The 18,380-nt window shown below is 41.9% G+C and overlaps 3 protein-coding genes and 1 long non-coding RNA gene across 4 annotated transcripts in view; 3 read left to right on the forward strand and 1 right to left on the reverse strand.

The window, feature by feature from the left end:
- LOC116693380 (NEDD4-like E3 ubiquitin-protein ligase WWP2) overlaps window positions 1–3,874 on the forward strand; it is a 51,591-nt gene extending 47,717 nt beyond the window's left edge. The window contains 4 exon segments of the mRNA XM_032522312.1: window positions 994–1,098; window positions 1,553–1,649; window positions 2,096–2,168; window positions 2,999–3,874. Of these exon segments, the coding sequence (XP_032378203.1) occupies window positions 994–1,098; window positions 1,553–1,649; window positions 2,096–2,168; window positions 2,999–3,098 (375 nt within the window). The 3' untranslated portion in view covers window positions 3,099–3,874.
- Window positions 3,875–4,998: 1,124 nt separating this feature from the next.
- Window positions 4,999–12,799, forward strand: LOC116693418 (tRNA-specific adenosine deaminase 1-like). The gene is made up of 9 exons (XM_032522389.1): window positions 4,999–5,155; window positions 5,621–5,689; window positions 5,976–6,030; window positions 6,414–6,544; window positions 7,196–7,799; window positions 9,497–9,642; window positions 10,704–10,803; window positions 11,177–11,263; window positions 12,603–12,799. The coding sequence occupies exons 1-9, from the start codon at window positions 5,014–5,016 to the stop codon at window positions 12,733–12,735; spliced, it is 1,467 nt and encodes a 488-aa protein (XP_032378280.1). The 5' UTR covers window positions 4,999–5,013; the 3' UTR covers window positions 12,736–12,799.
- A 151-nt stretch (window positions 12,800–12,950) lies between these two features.
- Window positions 12,951–18,380, reverse strand: part of LOC116693481 (gamma-aminobutyric acid receptor-associated protein-like 2) — an 11,337-nt gene continuing 5,907 nt past the window's right edge. The window contains exon 4 of the mRNA XM_032522485.1: window positions 12,951–16,336. Coding sequence (XP_032378376.1) covers window positions 16,225–16,336 — 112 coding nt within the window. The 3' untranslated portion in view covers window positions 12,951–16,224. The remainder of the gene's footprint in view (window positions 16,337–18,380) is intronic.
- LOC116693498 (uncharacterized) overlaps window positions 17,994–18,380 on the forward strand; it is a 5,379-nt gene continuing 4,992 nt past the window's right edge. Inside the window, exon 1 of the long non-coding RNA XR_004332934.1 lies at window positions 17,994–18,096. This is a non-coding gene — a long non-coding RNA (uncharacterized LOC116693498). The remainder of the gene's footprint in view (window positions 18,097–18,380) is intronic.

Consider the following 18,380-nt stretch of genomic DNA (forward strand, 5'->3'; position numbering starts at 1 on the left):
AATATTTTTGTTGTTTTTAACATCTTTTTTTATTTTTATAAACTTGCGATAAAAAGTCTATTTAACCGTACTAAGTTGACAGGACAAATGCGTATTATGTCTTGTTTAATATCACAATACAGTGTAGAGACTTACTTTTTTAATTTTGTAGAAACAGAGAAATTTGCTGTTTCAACGAGGTCCTCTGACAGTGGTCGGCAATCCAGAAGCTCTTTTTTTTAATCCATTATGGATTTACAGTGTCTTTGTAACATAAATAAATGATTATGAATCCAAAAATGAACTTGCGAATGTTTAAGTTGGCTTCGCGACCTTTGAACTAATCGTGTCGCTTAGACCTGAGAGGGTTAAAAAGTCTCATCACGACCGCAAATCCCACGACAGTATCATATACACAGAACAATGGGACCACTAGCAACGTCATGCATATGCAGAAATACCAAAAACAAATAAGAGCTGCATCGTTGCTGTCGCTCTCCAAGACAAGTCTGTCCTCTCTGCCTGAATCCTAGGTATCCTGTCCCGCATTTCCCACCAGAATCACATTTTTAGTTGTTTTTGCAGTGATAGTTTTAGACTTTATGTTGGCAAAAATGTCATTTGCTGTGTTCAGTGTTCAGAAGCTGTCTTATTATTTTACTGGATAAATTGGTCATCATCTAAACTCTAAACGTGGCGTTCTGGTACATCCAGATGAGGAAATCTCTTCTTGTATGGGATAAAAGATAGCAGTAGAACTTTACTTATATTTTATATAGCATACAAAAAAGATAAAGGTGTAATGAATTGAAACATAGCAAACAGAAGGTTGTTTGTTTTTCCTGCTGCAGCCGAGGTCTGTCCCAGCAGAAACCGGGAATTAAACTAGAATAGAGATGGGAAATCACTGTTACCACTGTCCTGTGTCATGTTGTCTTCAGCCCACTGAGTCAAATAAACACAAAGAATGAAGGACACACAACTGGACTTCAAATATGATTCTGTTTGTTGCAGTTGATGCTGTGTGGGATGCAGGAGATCGACTTGGCTGACTGGCAGAAGAACACCATCTATAGACATTACACCAAGAACAGCAAGCAGATCCACTGGTTCTGGCAGGTACGGACCCGCTGTGGTTCACTGAGCACGAGGCAACCAATAGACTGTATATAAAGATGGACGGCGCATCTCCACTTCCTCCCACTGGTCAAAAGTGAAGCCAAAATATCTGATATATAATAGATACTGGCGCTGCCATCTTGTAATTTTGGAGCCAGAATCTGCACAGTAGTAGTAAATCAGGATACACGCTTGTTTTTATAGCATCAAATAACTACTAAAAACCAAACTTATCAGAAATTGAACATTTGAACAAATGTCAGCCTGAAGTACCTAAAATGACGGAAACCATCTTTGGGATAACTGTTTTGATGTGTACATGTCCTATCCGCTAACATGGAGGGGGCGGGGCTTATATACTGCAGCCAGCCCCCAGGGAGCGACCCAGATGTTTTTGGCTTCACTTATACAGTCTGATGTGTGTCTAATGAACGATAGCATTGTGTTCCTGCAGGTGGTGAAAGAGATGGACAACGAGAAGAGAATCCGTCTGCTTCAGTTTGTGACAGGAACCTGTCGGCTGCCTGTGGGAGGCTTTGCTGAGCTCATAGGTACACAACACTGATTCACACACGAACACAGACTCACAAACGCCACATCCATGACTATTAAAGGGTAACTACGTCGTTTACAACCTGGACCCTATGTCCCCATGTTCTGTGTCTAAGTGACTGATCAATCTTTGACATTTGGTGTTTTTTTTCTGTTTTAAAAAGCAAGAAAAATGTCAAACCTGCTACCCTTTGTTATTTCCAATACAACCTGTAATAATTTATGAGGTTTGAGCTCATAAATTATTATTAATTTCTCATTTTGAAAAAGAAGAAAAAGCTGTTTTGGGTCTGCAGATAAATTTACCACTCTGTTTTATTGCTATCCATTATTTAAATCTCTGCTTTTATTTGATATTTTACGGTTGTTCTTATAACATGTATGTAACTTATCTGTAAAATAATCAAGCTTACATTTGATGAAATAACTTCTTCCCACCATGCAGGAAGTAACGGTCCCCAGAAGTTCTGCATAGACAAGGTGGGGAAGGAGACTTGGCTTCCAAGAAGCCACACATGGTAAGCTCTGCCGGCTCTGTCAACATGGTAAACATTGCGTTTACAATAATCTAAACCCCAAGATCTACTTTTAGCTTTTCTGACTGACGTTTTGAAGACCAGATGAAGGCTGTGAGATGGGATTGAAAGCTCACCTATGTGCATCTTTTAAATTCCGATCATTTTGTACTAGACTGCATTCTGCATTGCTTTCCTGGGAATCCTGTGTGTGTGTCCACCCCAACTTCACTGAGGGAAAATGAGACTCACGTCAAGGGCCAGATGTAGAGTTTATTGTTCTGCTTTGATTTAAGAGAAAAGTCAAATATCATTGACCATGTTATTTTATGTCTTATAAAGTCTTCTCACTTACAGTTTGGTGGAGATAAAGTCCCAAAAAGTCAGAAGAAAAATTCCTTAGCCAACATAAAAAATCACCAAAAATGTTAACGTCGGAAAAAGCAGCAAAAACCGTTGAAAAATTGGCAAAAAGTAGGTGGGCCAGATCAAAATTTGCAAGGGGCCGAATTTGGCCCTCAGGCCTTGAGTTTGACACGTGATGAATTTAACCAGCACTGGAACACAGCAGGCTCTAGAACTCTTTTCCACCAGTCTATCCTGCTGCTAAAGCAGGTGCTAAAAGCCGAGTCAGATCTGGATCCGAGCATGTCATCAACCACGTATATTTACCATGGCTGTTGATGTGTCTTCATGTTTGTACTATATGTGTAATTGTTGTCTAGCTCTGTGTGGAATGCAAAATGAATTCCAGTGTAAACTGCCGGTAATGTTGTGTGGTATGGGACCTGTGACGCCTGACTCATAGCGACCTGTCTGTCTCTTCCTCGCAGCTTCAATCGTCTGGACCTGCCCCCCTACAGGAGCCTGGAGCAGCTCCGAGAGAAACTCCTGTTCGCCATCGAGGAGACGGAGGGATTTGGACAGGAGTGACGCAGGAAATGGGACACAAGGCCGCTAGAAGACAACAGTTAATTCAATGGGATAGTTTTTTTGTTATGAATATTAATATTTTGCATTTGTTTAATCACAGAGCTGAGAAATTGTCAGTCATCTATAGCCCTCACGCCATAGTTGTGGACTGAATTAAGGTGGAGCTTGGATGTAGAGAGGCAGCAGAACTGTGTGTGTGTGTGTGTGTGTGTGTGTGTGTGTGTGTGTGTGTGTGTGTGTGTGTGTGTGTGTGTGTGTGTGTGTGTGTGTGTGTGTGTGTGTGTGTGTGTGTGTGTGTGTGTGTGTGTGTGTGTGTGTGTGTGTGTGTGTGTGTACCAGTCAGAGTTTTGTGGGCTTGGCAGGATGGCACATACAGAGAATTATATTTGACTAGAGCCCCCCCCCGCACATACACCTCTACTCACGGCTTAGAAACGCACCAAAAACAGACAACAGGATAGTTTTAATGTCAGCAGCGACTCACAAATGCAGTATAACATATCTACCAGAGAGAAATACTTTTTTTTTTAACATTTTAAAAGTGATGAGAGAGAGAGAGAGAGAGCTGGGGAGTGTGAGAAAGAGAGGCAGTGTATGAGCGCATGTGTGTGTGTGTCTGTATACGAGAGACAGAGAACTGTAATCATGAACTAGTGCACCTCTGTAACAGAGGCTAGAGAGATGAGATGTGATTTTATTTTTTATTTTTCTGTTACTTGTGAAATCCAGCATTTTTCTTCTGTACATATCTAAAATAAATGAGATTTCAGTCTTGAGCTGTGTTCATGCTTTTTTATGAAGAGACAGTTTGATGTAATGTGATATATACAGGGTTTATATTCTATAAACCAGAGTAAGACATCAGATTGCAACACTCCTGTCATGTAAACTACGACGTTCATCCTCCACGACAGCAAACCAAGCGTTCATGTTTTGGCGGTGGAGGAATAACCGGAGAGAAGAGCACAGATAAAGATACATAAATCTCTCATGTATAGTAAACACAACTAGTCCAAATTTGGCATAAAATGGTGCGTTCTTGTACAACCATCCCTTATAAGACGCTGGTTGAGAAAATATTTTGTAAGGGCCTTTAATTCCAGTAGGTACCTCTGGGAATAGAGCTGTAGTTTACCAGGACTCCTGGTTCGAGGTTCAATAACATTTCTGAAAGATGGAAAGGAACGGTTCCATTTGGCTCCTCTGCTTTAAAAAAAACTAACTGTTCTTTGCTAGTGCCACTACTGGGATCCTTGAATTACAGTTACAGGTACGGTTCCTTGCTCAAGAGCAGCTGGCAGTGCCCAGGAGGTGAACTGGCACGTCTCCAGCTACCAGCCCATGTTCCGTATGACGGTCCACACGGGGACTTGAACCCGCGACCCTCCGGTTCCCAACCCAACTCCCTGGCAACTGCACAAGTACCCCTGTAACCTCTTTCTTTATGTGTTTTCTTACACCAATATTTTGTATTTAAATATTGTATTTTATTATATAAAGTATCAATACACTCAGCGTTTTTATGTGCTTTGTTTGTACGTTTTTTAATATTTAATGGCAAATGGGCCAACAACGTTTTAATATAAAATCTACTACAACTGTTTTCCTTTACTACGAGGATACTACTTTGTGCTCCAATTAGTAATATATTAGATATAAATACTGTATTAATCATGAATGTAAGCGTTTCAGTTCTAAGGACCTTTATTGTGAAAGTATTCCTTGGCTCGGCCCGGAAGTAACCTCTTCTTTTTCTCGAGATGCCTCCAAGCAGCGGAGATGATCGGAGCTAATCGAAAGTATGGAACAGATATTGTTCATGTGACACCGTGACTGTGTATAATACCTTTGACACTAACTTTAATCATAGTTTGAATGCCCGGATGCCTCCATGCACGCGCCTGTCCGGGTTAACATGGTGGACGCCGATGAAATCGCTAAGTTGTGCTACGAGCGCTTCGAGCAGCTTCCCCGGAGAGGGAAGCCTGAGCCGGGCAGAGAGTGGACCCTGCTGGCCGCTGTTGTCCAAATCACCCGGTGTGCTGACTCTGACACAGGTTGGACAGCGACATAACCTACAATATTACATATTTCATTTGCTCATTGTGTCAACTATGTTTTATAAGTGGAGTAGAAAAGTTTTTTCAAAACGTTTTTAATTTTCATATCGTCTTTCGTCCACAATGTGTAAAGCAACACACGTGAACTTTTAGCTGAAGTTACTGGTAAAATCAGTAGCCATAAGCTAACGTTACATTAAGTTAAGTTAAAAGAGACTTCAAGGGTGAACAGAACACAGAGTAGTCCAAGTCACGCTGCACAGTATTACAAAGTTTGAATGTTCTGAAAAATAATAATTAAAAAAAAAAAATCATAATAAAATTTTGCCTATATTTAGTTAGGCAATGCGAAGTAGCAGCTACACAAACCAGAACAAAAGTAGAACACAAACCCATAAAAGGCCATAGTTGGAATAAGAAGACAAATGTGATGACTATATCAAATCCTTTTTTCTTTTACAGTGGAGAAGCAGGTTGTTTCCCTCGGAACTGGGACCAAATGTATTGGACGGACAGCTATGAGCCCCAATGGTGTGTGTGGTGTTATTCATGTTACCATAATTCATATTTTTGGTCTTCTTTATGTGCTGAGTACAGCTGTCTGTAGTTTATTATCTGAGTTTATTTTGGCAGCACAGCCAAATAGGAATGGTGCATTTATGTGTCATATTAAAAAAAAAAAAACCCTTCCCTATTAGACATTACAACAGATCCATTCTCAACCTGTGTGTCACACCGACATGTATGACAGCCCGTAAAAGTCCAGTGGACAAATCATTGTTAAGATAATTCTCTTGGTTTTCTCTCCTCCATTTAGGTGACATACTAAATGACAGCCATGCAGAAGTCATTGCTAGAAGAGGATGTATCAGGTATGTATTTCTAGTATATTTTCTCTCCCTAATGGCTCTGCTGCTCCATGCTGAGTCTGTCCATCCGAAACCGGGAGTATAGGCTGCTACCATATATACCATTTGTGTGTGTGTGTCTGTCTGTCTGTCTGTATGTGTTTGTGGGTCTGTCTCTCTGTGTGTGTTTGTGTGTGTATGTTGGCGCATGTGTGTGTGCGTTGTTTGTTTGTGTGGCCGTGTGCTTGTGTGTGTCTGTATATCTGCGTGTGTTTGAATGTGTCTGGGGGTCTTTCTCTCTGTCTGTGTGTGTGTGTGTGTGTGTGTGTGTGTGTGTGTGTGTGTGTGTGTGTGTGTGTGTGTGTGTGTGTGTGTGTGTGTGTGTGTGTGTGTGTGTCTGTGTGTAGGTACCTGATCCAGGAGCTGCACAAGGCCGTGAGTGGTGGGGTCAGCTCTGTGTTTTGTGGGGCAGATGAGCGGGGGAGGTGGAGGCTTCAGCCAGGAGTCTCCTTCCTCTTCTTTACCAGTCACACCCCCTGTGAGTCCAGCGTGCTCCCAGTGGACCTAACCACTGTCTGTTCCACAGAATTAGTTTGACACGACCTCCAGCTTCTTATGTGAGATGATCGACAGGATTTAAATGAAGCTATATGATTTGTCATACTTTTTTCATGTTGCAATTTAGATGTATTAGGGTTGCACAATGTATCAATTTGATAACATCATCTCAATATCAACTAGTGTAATTAGCACAGCAGGAAAGGCTGCAGCATTTTGCGAAAGCTCAGAGATTTGTATCATAACGTTATACAATGTATCATTCCTTTTTTAGTGGTGCTTTTTATATTCATTTCTATGTTTAATTTGTTTAGGAAAAAAGTTAGAAATGATTTCCTTTATTTATGTAAGCATATATTTTGTCTGAGATGTAGTGCATGGTGTTTCCTCGATTACTGAGCTGTTGTATGATTTTTTTTATATCTTTCTTGACAGTTTCTGTTTATTTTCGTTCCTACAAAGAAGAAAGTTTGCGCTCGTGTGTGATCTAAATGTCGGGGCCTTTGATTCTTATCAGACCGCTTTAGTCCCAAACATCAGGATCAGCCTTCACAAAGCTACAGCTCAACCCTGTCCCCAGCGCTTTGTCCAGGAAGCCCAGATCAGTCTGAAACGTCTTGTGTATTACTAGGTGGAGACGCCGCCATCGTCCCCATGATTGACAGCCGGTCTCAGCCCTGCCCTCCTGTCACATCTGGAAAGGGCCATGAAGGAACTGATGCAAGAGGAGACCGGAAAAGAAAAGCTGAGGAATCCAGTGAAGGAAAAAACATTAAACTGCCCCGTCTGGAGGAACAGGAGACAGCGGAGGATAATCGAGAGGACAGAGGAGACACAAAGAAATCCTTCCTTTCAAATTCATCTACTAGTGAGGATCCATCACAGAGTCACTCTGCAAAAACGCCTGTGGAAACTGGGCCCTGTGACAGTGCAGGACGGCTTTACCAGGTCCCAGACGTTCACCGAACGGGGGCCAAGTGCGTCTCGGGTGGCCCAGCCGACCCTCGGCACCCTGGGATAGGGTACCACAGCACAGGGGTGCTCCGGGTAAAACCCGGGCGAGGAGAAGCCACTCTGTCCCTCTCCTGCAGTGACAAGTTGGCCCGCTGGGGGGTGCTGGGCTTCCAGGGCGCGCTGCTGTCCCACTACCTAGAGGAGGCGCTCTACTTCAGCACCGTGGTGGTGGGGCAGTGTCCCTACAGCCATGAGGCTATGCAGAGGGCTTTGGTTACAAGGTAAGGAGGAATGCTGCTGAAACAATAAGATTTAGAGTTAATAACATCATTATGAATAAAATATCTTAAATTTGTGTAAATTTTGATCCCACCTTGGGCTTTTGGAAATTGCTATGGCTGTATATCTTTATTTTCTGACAAAGACAAACAACCACTGACACAGATAGTTTTCATAAAGCTGAAAGAAAGCCATGTCTAGAGTATGGGTGGGCCATATGAGTGTTATACTTTATACAGTATGTAATATGCGTTAAAACAGTTTACCTTCAAACATAAAGAAATGCATCTCTACTTCTTTAGTTGGTAAACAACAAATCAGAGTGAGATTCATATTCTGTATGAAATATAAATAGTAAGAATCAAAATGCACACCTAAACAGTCAACAAGTTGGAATAATGCCATTATAATGGTATTCATTTTTTTCAACATATTCAAAATGATACCGGTATAATTGTAGATTATATGATATGGCACATCCCTACTTGTTTGCTTTGTGGATAACATCTGAAATATGAAAAAACAAACAGTTCAGAGGTTCCTTTATTCCACCAAATTAAATATCAAATTCATCTCCAGGGTGAAACTATTTGGAATAGTCTCTCAGGTCCACATTTATGAAGATGTGATCCAATCTCTTGGGCTTAGTGAGGACTGGAGTGATGTGATCCAATCTCTTGGTCTTAGTGAGGACTGGAGTGATGTGATCCAATCTCTTGGGTTAGTGAGGAACTGGGGTGAGTGGATCCAGTCTCTGGTTTTAGTGAGGACTGGAGTGATGTGATCCAGTCTCTTGGTCTTAGTGAGGACTGGAGTGATGTGATCCAGTCTCTTGGTTAGTGAGGACTGGAGTGATGTGATCCAGTCTCTGGTCTTAGCGAGGACGGAGTGATGGATCCAGTCTCTGGTCTTAGTGAGGAACTGGAGTGATGTGATCCAGTCTTTGGTCTCAGTGAGGACTGAGTGATGTGATCCAGTCTCTTGGTCTCAGTGAGGACTGGAGTGATGTGATCCCGTCTCTGTGTCTCAGTAGGACTGGAGTGATGTGATCCAGTCCTTGGTCTCGTGAGGACTGGAGTGATGTGACCAGTCTCTTGGTCTCAGTGAGGACTGGAGTGGGTGATCCAGTCTCTTGGTCTTAGTGGGACTGAGTGAGTTGATCCAGTCTCTTGGTCTAGTGAGGAGGAGTGATGTGATCCAGTCTCTTGGTTCAGTGAGGATGGAGTGATGTGTCCAGTTTGGTCTCAGTGAGGACTGGAGGGATGTGATCCAGTTCTTGGTCTCAGTGAGGATGGAGTGAGTGATCAGTTCTTGGTCTAGTGAGGACTGGAGTGATGTGATCCAGTCTCTTGGTCTTAGTGAGGACTGGAGTGATGTGATCCAGTCTCTTGGTCTAGTGAGGACTGGAGTGATGTGATCCAGTCTCTTTGTCTCAGTGAGGAGGAGTGATGTGATCCAGTCTCTTGGTCTCAGTGAGGACTGGAGTGATGTGATCCAGTCTCTTGGGCTTAGTAGGACTGGAGTGATGTGATCCAGTCTCTTTGTCTCAGTGAGGACTGGAGTGATGTGATCCAGTCTCTTTGTCTCAGTGAGGACTGGAGTGATGTGATCCAGTCTCTTGTTCTGACAGTGTTAGTACGTTGGAGGGCATTTTCCTCCCGTGTTACCTTTTTGAATGTAGTCCTCGTGTACTCCCCAGGTGCTCCCATGTATCAGACCTCCCTGCTGGTTTCTCTGTGTGTCCGCCTGTGCTGCTCCAGTCCAGCCTGGAGTTCCCCTTCAGCCAGGCCCAGACCCAGCTGCAGCACAAGGCCGGACAGGGACGGATCTCCCCCTGTGGAGCTGGTAGGATCATCATGCACACACAGTTTGGTCTCAGTGACCAGAAAGAAGCACTGAAGAAGTACTGAAGAAATCATAATAAATACTAATTATAGTCCATCTGGCCTTCTATTCCATCTTTATGAGTCAAAATTAAAGGGGAACTACAGTTTTTTTTTAACCTGGACCCTATGTTCCCATGTTCTGTGTCTAAGTGACTAATGAGAACAACAATCTGTAACATTGGTCCAGTGTTAAGAGAGATCTCTGTAGTCTGCAGTGGAGAAACAAGCTCCAATGGAAGGTCCAATGGAAGGACAATTATCCAGCTTGTATTTACGTTCATAAAAGTGCTCGTTTTGCTATTGACAGACTCAGATTAATATTTTAAGTGTCTGACAACATTATGGAAAGGATTTCTAAGGAGGTCAACCTTTCTGTTAAAGAGTAAGATCCTTCAAAAAAAGAAAAGTTGCATTTGCTAAACCCACCAGACTCCATGTAAATAAACAGTAATTTTAGCATCGTAAAATACAGATTGATTACACAATATTAATCTGAGCCTGTCAGTAGCAACAACAGAACTTTTTGTTGCCCCGTAGGGTTCCACTGCAGCCCGGTCTGCGGCTGCTGGTGTTCACACACAGTACTGGACCAGTGTCACAGGTTGTTGTTCCTATCAGTTACACACACACAAACATAGGGAAACAGGTTGAAACAAAGGGTAGTTACCCTTTCATTTCATGAAACCTTTACATTCTGAAATCTTCACAATATGTACAGTACAAAATAAGTATTTTAATATGTTGAGTTTGTCAAACCTCAGTGACCAGAGGCAGGAGCAGCAGCTCCCACTGTGTAACTCAAGATCTTTGGCTTCTGTGGGATTCAGGGCCAAACATTTGGTACATCTGCATTGTAAAGTTGGATTAATGTAGAATATCTAAGATTGTTACAACATTTCAGTTTATTGACTGATCCCAGAAGTCTTTCAGCAGAATAAACCAAATTCCTCTCAAATAAGTCATAAATTCATCAATAAAAAAGTACTCTTTAGTAGCTGAGTGAGTGTGTGTGTGTGTCAGCCATCAGCTGGTGTGATGTAGCAGAGCAGCCGCTAGATGTCACCGCCAACGGCTACAGACACGGAGTCACCAAGAAGGCCTCTGGCACGGCTGGAGCCAGGTAGGCTTTTCCCAACATTTATCACTTTTTTAACATTCTTTTGTCATTTCTTTTCTCCAACTGAATGAAAGTAGTTAACTTGTGAAGAGGAACGGTTCTATGGAACCATCCACTTTATTTTTCCTTGACTATTTGGTTGAATGTAACCCAAATATCTGATATAGAAACTTTTTGAAAATGGGATTTCCCAATGACAACAGGAAGGTTAACAAAAATCCGGATTATTTAAAAAGTTGACAATTAGACATACTGTATATGTAATACTTGTTGTAGTCCTATACAAATGATAAGTCCTGGTTTACTGAATGTTATCACTATAGACTATTCATTTTGACCAAATTGGAGTAATATTACTGCTCGTTTGTGTCTTCAGGTCTCGTCTGTGTAAACTGGAGCTGTTCCATTCCTTCCTGTCTCTGGTAGCGGCCACGGATCCCTCAGCACTCCCCCCCTCCCTCAGGTACCCAACAACAGGCTCTTTCATAATCTCTCTGTGGGTCAAACAACCCCAAACACTACTAGAGATCTCCAAACGGGGGTCTGGCTTCTATCAATTTGTCCTTTTGTGTTACTCTCCTCTCATTTGCTGCTCAAGAACGTCCATTCGACAGTGAAGCAAACTACCCACAGCAATAAGTCAAAATATGTCCCAGCCATCACAAGTAACAACATTATAAAAACAACGTGCAACAGGGCTTAAAGGAATGCTGCTACTGCACGGACTGGGATATCGTCCTTCAAATGTTGTCACGTAGCCTGCTCGAGATTACAACAACGTGTGTGTGTGTGTGTGTGTGTGTGTGTGTGTGTGTGTGTGTGTGTGTGTGTGTGGGTGTGTGTGTGTGTGTGTTGCATATTTATGTGTACTGTGGCTCTCACTGTGTCTTTGGATGTTACATTTAGGCTCACATTACAGTGTTAGCCTGTTCACATTGTGTGTGTGTTGGTGTGTGTGGTGTGTGTGTGTGTGTGTGTGTGTGTGTGTGTGGGTGTGTGTGTGTGTGTGTGTGTGTGTGATGTGTGTGAGTGTGTGGAGTGTGTGAGTGTGGGGTGTGGTGTGTGTGGGTGTGTGTGTGGGAGAGAGAGATGGCTGAGGATCATCTCCAAAGGGAGAACAGGGGTCTCTCTGTATATCAGCATTTTAGCAGATAACCTGATCCTAGGCTGGCCTCCACATGGATGGGCACACACTCATACACACTCATACAAACTCATACACTCATACACACAGCCCCAGGATACAATGACACCACTTTATACAACAATGGTATGTCTGGTAAGGAGAGACCACTGAGGTCAGTGTCATTGGTCTGTGTTCATAGAGTTTTGTGTCTGATAGGACATAAATGATAGATTTAGATATAGATAGAAGAACAAAATAGATTGTGTTCTTAATGAAGTAACGTGATTGTGGGTTGGCACATGCCAAGCTTCTAACAGTTAGCTTTTAGACATAGTTTTAGTCGTAGTAACACAGGTGTTACTGCTAACATTAATGATGGCTCTGTTCAAGTGTCCCGGGACGCCATCACTGTTACTCTGACACAGACTGCAGTCACAAATACAAAACACAAGTACTGCATGTAAATTACAAGTAATTTACATTTTGTTAGTGTCAAATCATTGCTGTTTTTTGTCTTAAGATAAATACAGAGTATCATCAGACTTGATCTTTTATCTATAGCAATAGCAATAATACAACCAAAAGCATTAAACTGAAATGCTGCACAAGGAGAAAAAGGTTCTTCCCCTCATTCTTCTTTTAATTATTATTTTTTTATAAATGTGCATCTGTTCAGGAGCTCCGGGCTGCAGACCTACTGGGACTACAAGCAGGCTTCCCCGTGGTTTCAGCAGGCCTGGCAGCAGCTCCACAGCCAGGCCTTCCCTCTGTGGCCCCGCAGCGACAGAGACCTCCTGCTCTTCCACTGAACACCCCGCTCTGCAGGGGCAGGGCTGGGGGGGGCAGACTGAGCCTAAAGAAAATGTGTATTGTATTTTGATATACAATTTGTTTAAAATGAAAAGAAGTGAAATGAATAATAAATGTGGTGTTTTATTTAGCAGAATTGCATTGTGTCGTTCTATCCAATATTTCTAAGCAGATTTTCTACACTGTATTTGTAAATGAGACAAACACCTTTCAATTCATTTTACATTCATTTTTATTGGTCAGGTTTTCCAGCTATTTTACCTTTTTCAAATATCTAAAATTCCTTTATGTCTTTAAGATATATTTAACAATCATACAGCACTGATGAAATAAAAACAATACTGAATATCATAGCATTCCATCAATATATTACACATCTACATACTATGTTTAAAAGCCCGAATCAGCTTTTGTGGTGCACAAATATGAATACTTCAATGGGTCGGGTAAAAGATGGAAACACGCCTCGCTCTGATTCCACTCCAGAAACTACAGGTGCAGCCAGTCATGTGAGAGAGGAGGACGACACCGTGCAGCCAAAGACCTGAGCAACACTTCACTTCAAGTATGTAAAAACCAGACTTACACTATTGTATACTTTAACCATGGGCCTTTTGAGTTGAATAAATATGTGTGTTTAATCATTAAATGTGAAAGCACTGTCACCCAGTGATTTTATTAACCCACATATCAGCTTAACATATGAAAAAGATGTAATGTGCAAAGACAAATATTGTGTATCTGTCTCATTCCAGGAACAAATAACAAAACTACTACATGTCATAGATAACGATGTTGTGATGTTATGGGGAACCTGTTTGTGTGCTGATGGCTCACAGTGGATTAGCAGTCATCATTTCTAAAGACAAGCTGTGCTTGAACTTAAGCTGAGATAAGATAAATGTCTGAGGTTGTCGAAAGGCATTCTGGGGAATGTAGGAAGCGCTAACTGATGTTGCGCTAGACACATTGGTCGAGGGAGAACAGGTAAAGTGCAACTCTGCGTCAGTATTTCTGGAACACAATGTTACAGATTAATAATAAAAGAAGAGGAACTTTTATGTGGTTATAATTGTCAGATAGGTGACCTGTGATGACAATGTAAAAAAATAACAACGCTGAAGTTTCCAGTTCGCAGCGTCCGAATCGGCAGCTAACGTTAAGGGAAACATAACATAACTGTGAAGCTTTCACAAATCTGAAAAAGGAAAATAATCTTTAGTCTGTCTGGGATAAGGGAGTCTGGTCTTTAAACATCTATGTATAGTATTTTTTTTCTAGACCTGGTCCAATGTGGTCTGCATGAGACAAATGAGTGAAATATCCCTTTTTAGAATTTTTAAAGAATCAAGCTTTCACAAGTCTTAAAGTGGGTTTCACACGGCTTCAATGCTTAAACCTCAAATGTGGAAAAACAAATTGAAAGTAAAGCAGTAACAGTAAAACGTGATTTATGTTTCTGTTAACATACGTAGGTCCATGGAGACACGGACCCTACACTGTAGCCTGACGTGCACCTCTCGAAAGAAACGTAACTACATGTCGCGGCGACGCACGTAGCTCAGCCCTGGCGTTGCATTTTGGGAGAGGGTTAACTTCTCCTGCTACAGATCTCCCACCGTGGGCAGAAAGAACAGGGGAGACCTTTTGTTTCTCTCACTAGGACTCTAGAGTCACTACTCGCTCTGAAGATAATCCCATTACTCTCTCACTCACTCTACCACACACACACACACACACACACACACACACACCAGCTCTGCTATTCTCCTAAAGAGATCGACGCAGTCACAAATGCTCATCTAGAAACATCAGGCCACTTACGTAGAGTACGGAGAACGCTTTGCGTGGAGCCTCCGCAGAACCTTAGATCACCTTAACTGCCGAATCAAAAGCTAACTACAGCGTTTTTAGAAACAAGTCCCAATCCGACCCTGTAAACTTCAAGTAAAGTGTTGGATTTCATAAGCAGGTCACTGTGGTTTATGTCCTGCTGCTGGCCAACGCAGTGTGCCATTACATAACAGGCAGGCTGGGAAGGACAGGCCCTGGCCCTGGCCCTGGCCCTGGCCCTGGCCCTGGCCCTGGCCCTGGCCCTGGCCCTGGCCTTGGCCCTGAGCTGGACACACTACACCAGGGGCCATTTTAGCCTTTTTTTAAACTTGATACTAAGTTAAGGAGTTCTGCTCTAGCAATATCACAATATCGTGAAACTAAACCCAGAATCTAGATGCCTAGTTCATTTAGAAACAAAATTCTGAGCCATTTTCAGAAAATAGTGCTTGTCAGCCATTAGTTCAAATTGCATATATCTCTAATTATCAAAAGTTATTGATACTGCATTTTGGAAATGTCACTTCTTCAGGGATACATTTCCAACTTAATGTGTAATAACACCTGACCTTTGTGGCCCTGTGGCTCAGCATTAAAGTGTTCTAAGAAGTGTTGGTGTCTTATAGCGATTCCCCTATGATGGTGGTCCAAAATGATGTTAAATGCACAGTTAGCACAGTAGAATAATGTTTAAAAAAAATGCCATTAAAAGGGTTCCAGGCACCCCTAAAGCTCTGATCCTAGGATCGCCCCTGAACTTTACACCGGCTGCCTCCTTCCTAGCAGCTTCCATCATTCACCGTCTCGATAGCATGAGCTGCCTCCTTTCACATGCTTATTGTTCTCACAGCCTATCGCAGTGCTGCGTGTACCTGTGGCTTTAAAGTTAAATATACACACCGTTTTTATACATATGATGATGATATGAAAGAGACACACAAATACATCCATAATGTGGTTAGATAGTCACATGGTTATAGAGTTTCTTTCTCACTTCAGCTGAACAAAAATATCTGTGACAACAAAGCTGGACTGAAAGAAAATAGAGCATGATTGGGTAATGAGCAATGTAAGAGTGTGTGTGTGTGTGTGTGTGTGTGTGTGTGTGTGTGTGTGTGTGTGTGAGTGTTGTGTGTGTGGTGTGTGTGTGTGTGTGTGTGTGTGTGTGTGTGTGTGTGTGTGGTGGTGGTGTGCGTGTGTGGGTGTGCGTGTCAAACCTAAATGAGCTGTTTTATTTACTGTAATACTGATGTAGATACTTGGAAAATGAATATCTGACGTGCCTATAAAGTGCGTTGTTATTCTTATTGTACGGCAGTGTTAACGATATTTCTCTCCACAACTTTTAAACAGCAATCATGAGAAAGGACCAAGCATTGGGTCAAGCATTTCTTGACACTGATGATCATCTGAGTCTGTTTGTTACTCGTTTGGTTATTGTAGCATTTTGGTGTCATTCATTTTCACCATAAAATGTGTATTTTCTAGTATCAAAAATCGACCGTAAATAACTGTGCCAAGTGTGACGGTGCATTCCTTGAAAGGACCAATGTTTGAAACATTGTGCATCAGTATATGTCGGGCCTGCGTGTGTGTGTGTGTGTGTGTGTGAGAGAGAGAGAGAGAGAAAGGGGGGGGGGGGGGGAGACTGGTATTCAGCAAAGTGTTAGCCCCGCGTTGTAACCAAAGGTGTTTTCTCCGCTGTAGGCCACGTACAGAAAGCCGTCCTGGTCCTTCTCCTTGTCGTACAGCTGGCCCATGGTCAGACTGCAACACACAGCACAAACCACACTCTTATCAAATCACACACTCAGCCAAGTACAATCGATTATTTTTGTGAAGACGAACGATTCGACAGAATCAGTTTTCCGGGTTAAATCCTACAGTGTTGCCGAAGGACAGAACTGTAGGCCTGAAAGAGGTTGTAGGTCGTTTCCTTATTATTGAAAAAGAACACATTGATACACATTCATGCAATAAATATTTCATTATTCATGTAATTTCTAATTTCAAAGCCACTCTTTGCATCATCCATCCTAATTACGGGTTAGAGCCCAAACAATAAATCAGCTTATACGATACAATGCAACTTTATTGTCAGTTTACACTGTAATTCATTTTGCATTCCCGAGCAACTCTGCTCAACAAAAAGACAAAAACATAATTACTAATTATTGAGAATATGAAAACACATTAACAGCAATGGCAAAGAAACAGGTTTCATGACTTGCTCAGATCCAGATCTGAATTGGCAGCACACTGGTTTTGGTTTGGACAGGACAGACTGATGTAGAAAACGAAGGGACTCTAAATCCTCGCTAAGCCGACGAAGATGGATCGGAAACATGCACGGAGTCAGAAGACATGAGCATAATCTTCTCGTGGATTGTTTGAAAGGAGTTGACCATTGATCTTAGCACAATATTTGAGTTCCTTATATAATTTAGTTTGGGGTTTTGCAGATGGGCTGCTGAGGCAGGATGTGCTGCAGCACAGCATGACGCTGTGATTTCATTTGGTTCCAAAGGATTGAAGCCTACGGAGGAAGGGGAAGCGCTGCTGTAGCTTTTGACGTCTTAGATCCACTGTTGATAACAGAGTCAAATTGCAGTCCAGAAATCCCAAATACAGTGTATGTTTGAAATAATTTACAAACAGCCATATTGACTCATGTTAACTTATTTTAGCTATATCCACATCTGTAATATAATACATCATTTGCATGATAAATTGCCGTACAGAAATGCTGATCTAGGTTTGCGGCCACGTAGAAACGGAGTCACCATTACCCAGTTTGTTGATTTCTAGTTTACACTGTAAAATATTCCGCTTGGTATGTATGCTGGTCACAAATAATCTAAGGTTTCTGTATCAAGATTGCTTTTTTATGTTGTGTTTTTTATACTATAGAATATATTGTTGGATTTTTTTTACACTGCACAATATCAGTGTTGGCCTCAAAAAATACAGAATCAGCTGGGCTATACTGTCAAGTTTGCTAAGCCCCTCCCCAGAAAAATTGTAAAGTAATCCAGCTCTGACATGGTGTAAAGAGAACAAACCTGCTGCGCTGGATCACATGCATGCATCGTTTCCTGTGAAACCCTCATGCTTAGGGAGGCAATCTGGATCCATGGCAGGAAAGGAGGACTTCGCCATTCCCAATCCAAACGGCTGCAGCAGACTATCAAAGCCTAAAACTTAAATGATATAAATCAAGTCATAGTTTGCGCTATGATCATTGGTCAACCTGTTGAACACTCCTTTCAAACAATTCACAAGAAGAGCATGTTCTGATTTGCTTACAGCATCTCTTCCGACTCCGTGCAAGTTTTGAACTCTGAACTTCTTCCTTGTAACAGGCGAGACGGATTTCTCTCGTTTGGAGACAACGGGCTCCAGAACTCGTTCATACATCAGTCTATCCTAGGGCTGTAAAACTCAACTTCACTAGGGCCAGACTGGAAAATGAGAAGCACATCAAGAACCAGACATGTATAGTTTATTAACATGCTTTCATTTAAGAAGTCAAATATTTTTACTGTATTATTGCAGGTCACATATAACTTTCTCACTTACAGTTTGGACCTCCTAAAGCCCCAAACAAGTTGGCAAAAAAGTTCTTAGCCACCATAGAAAAAGCAAAAACACTCAAAAAAGTACCAAAATGGCCAGAAGAAACGAACAAATTGTCTAAAAAAGCCCTTAAAGCATTGAAAAAAGTGCAGGAAAAAAAATTCAGAAAAGTGACAAAAACTAGGCTTGCCAAAATTTATAGTGAACCTAAATCGATATGCGGGCCGGATCAAAA

Source organism: Etheostoma spectabile, chromosome 8 (genome assembly GCF_008692095.1).
Source record: "Etheostoma spectabile isolate EspeVRDwgs_2016 chromosome 8, UIUC_Espe_1.0, whole genome shotgun sequence".
Taxonomy (NCBI): Eukaryota; Metazoa; Chordata; class Actinopteri; order Perciformes; family Percidae; genus Etheostoma; species Etheostoma spectabile.

What these genes read in the sequence shown, in the direction of transcription:
- LOC116693418 (XM_032522389.1), top strand. Translation starts at nt 5,014, where the DNA reads ATGGTGGACGCCGATGAAATCGCTAAGTTGTGCTACGAGCGCTTCGAG. An exon ending in GTGTGCTGACTCTGACACAG is followed by an intron (nt 5,156 to 5,620) that starts GTTGGACAGCGA and finishes TTTCTTTTACAG; the next exon opens with TGGAGAAGCAGGTTGTTTCC. An exon ending in GCACTCCCCCCCTCCCTCAG is followed by an intron (nt 11,264 to 12,602) that starts GTACCCAACAAC and finishes GCATCTGTTCAG; the next exon opens with GAGCTCCGGGCTGCAGACCT.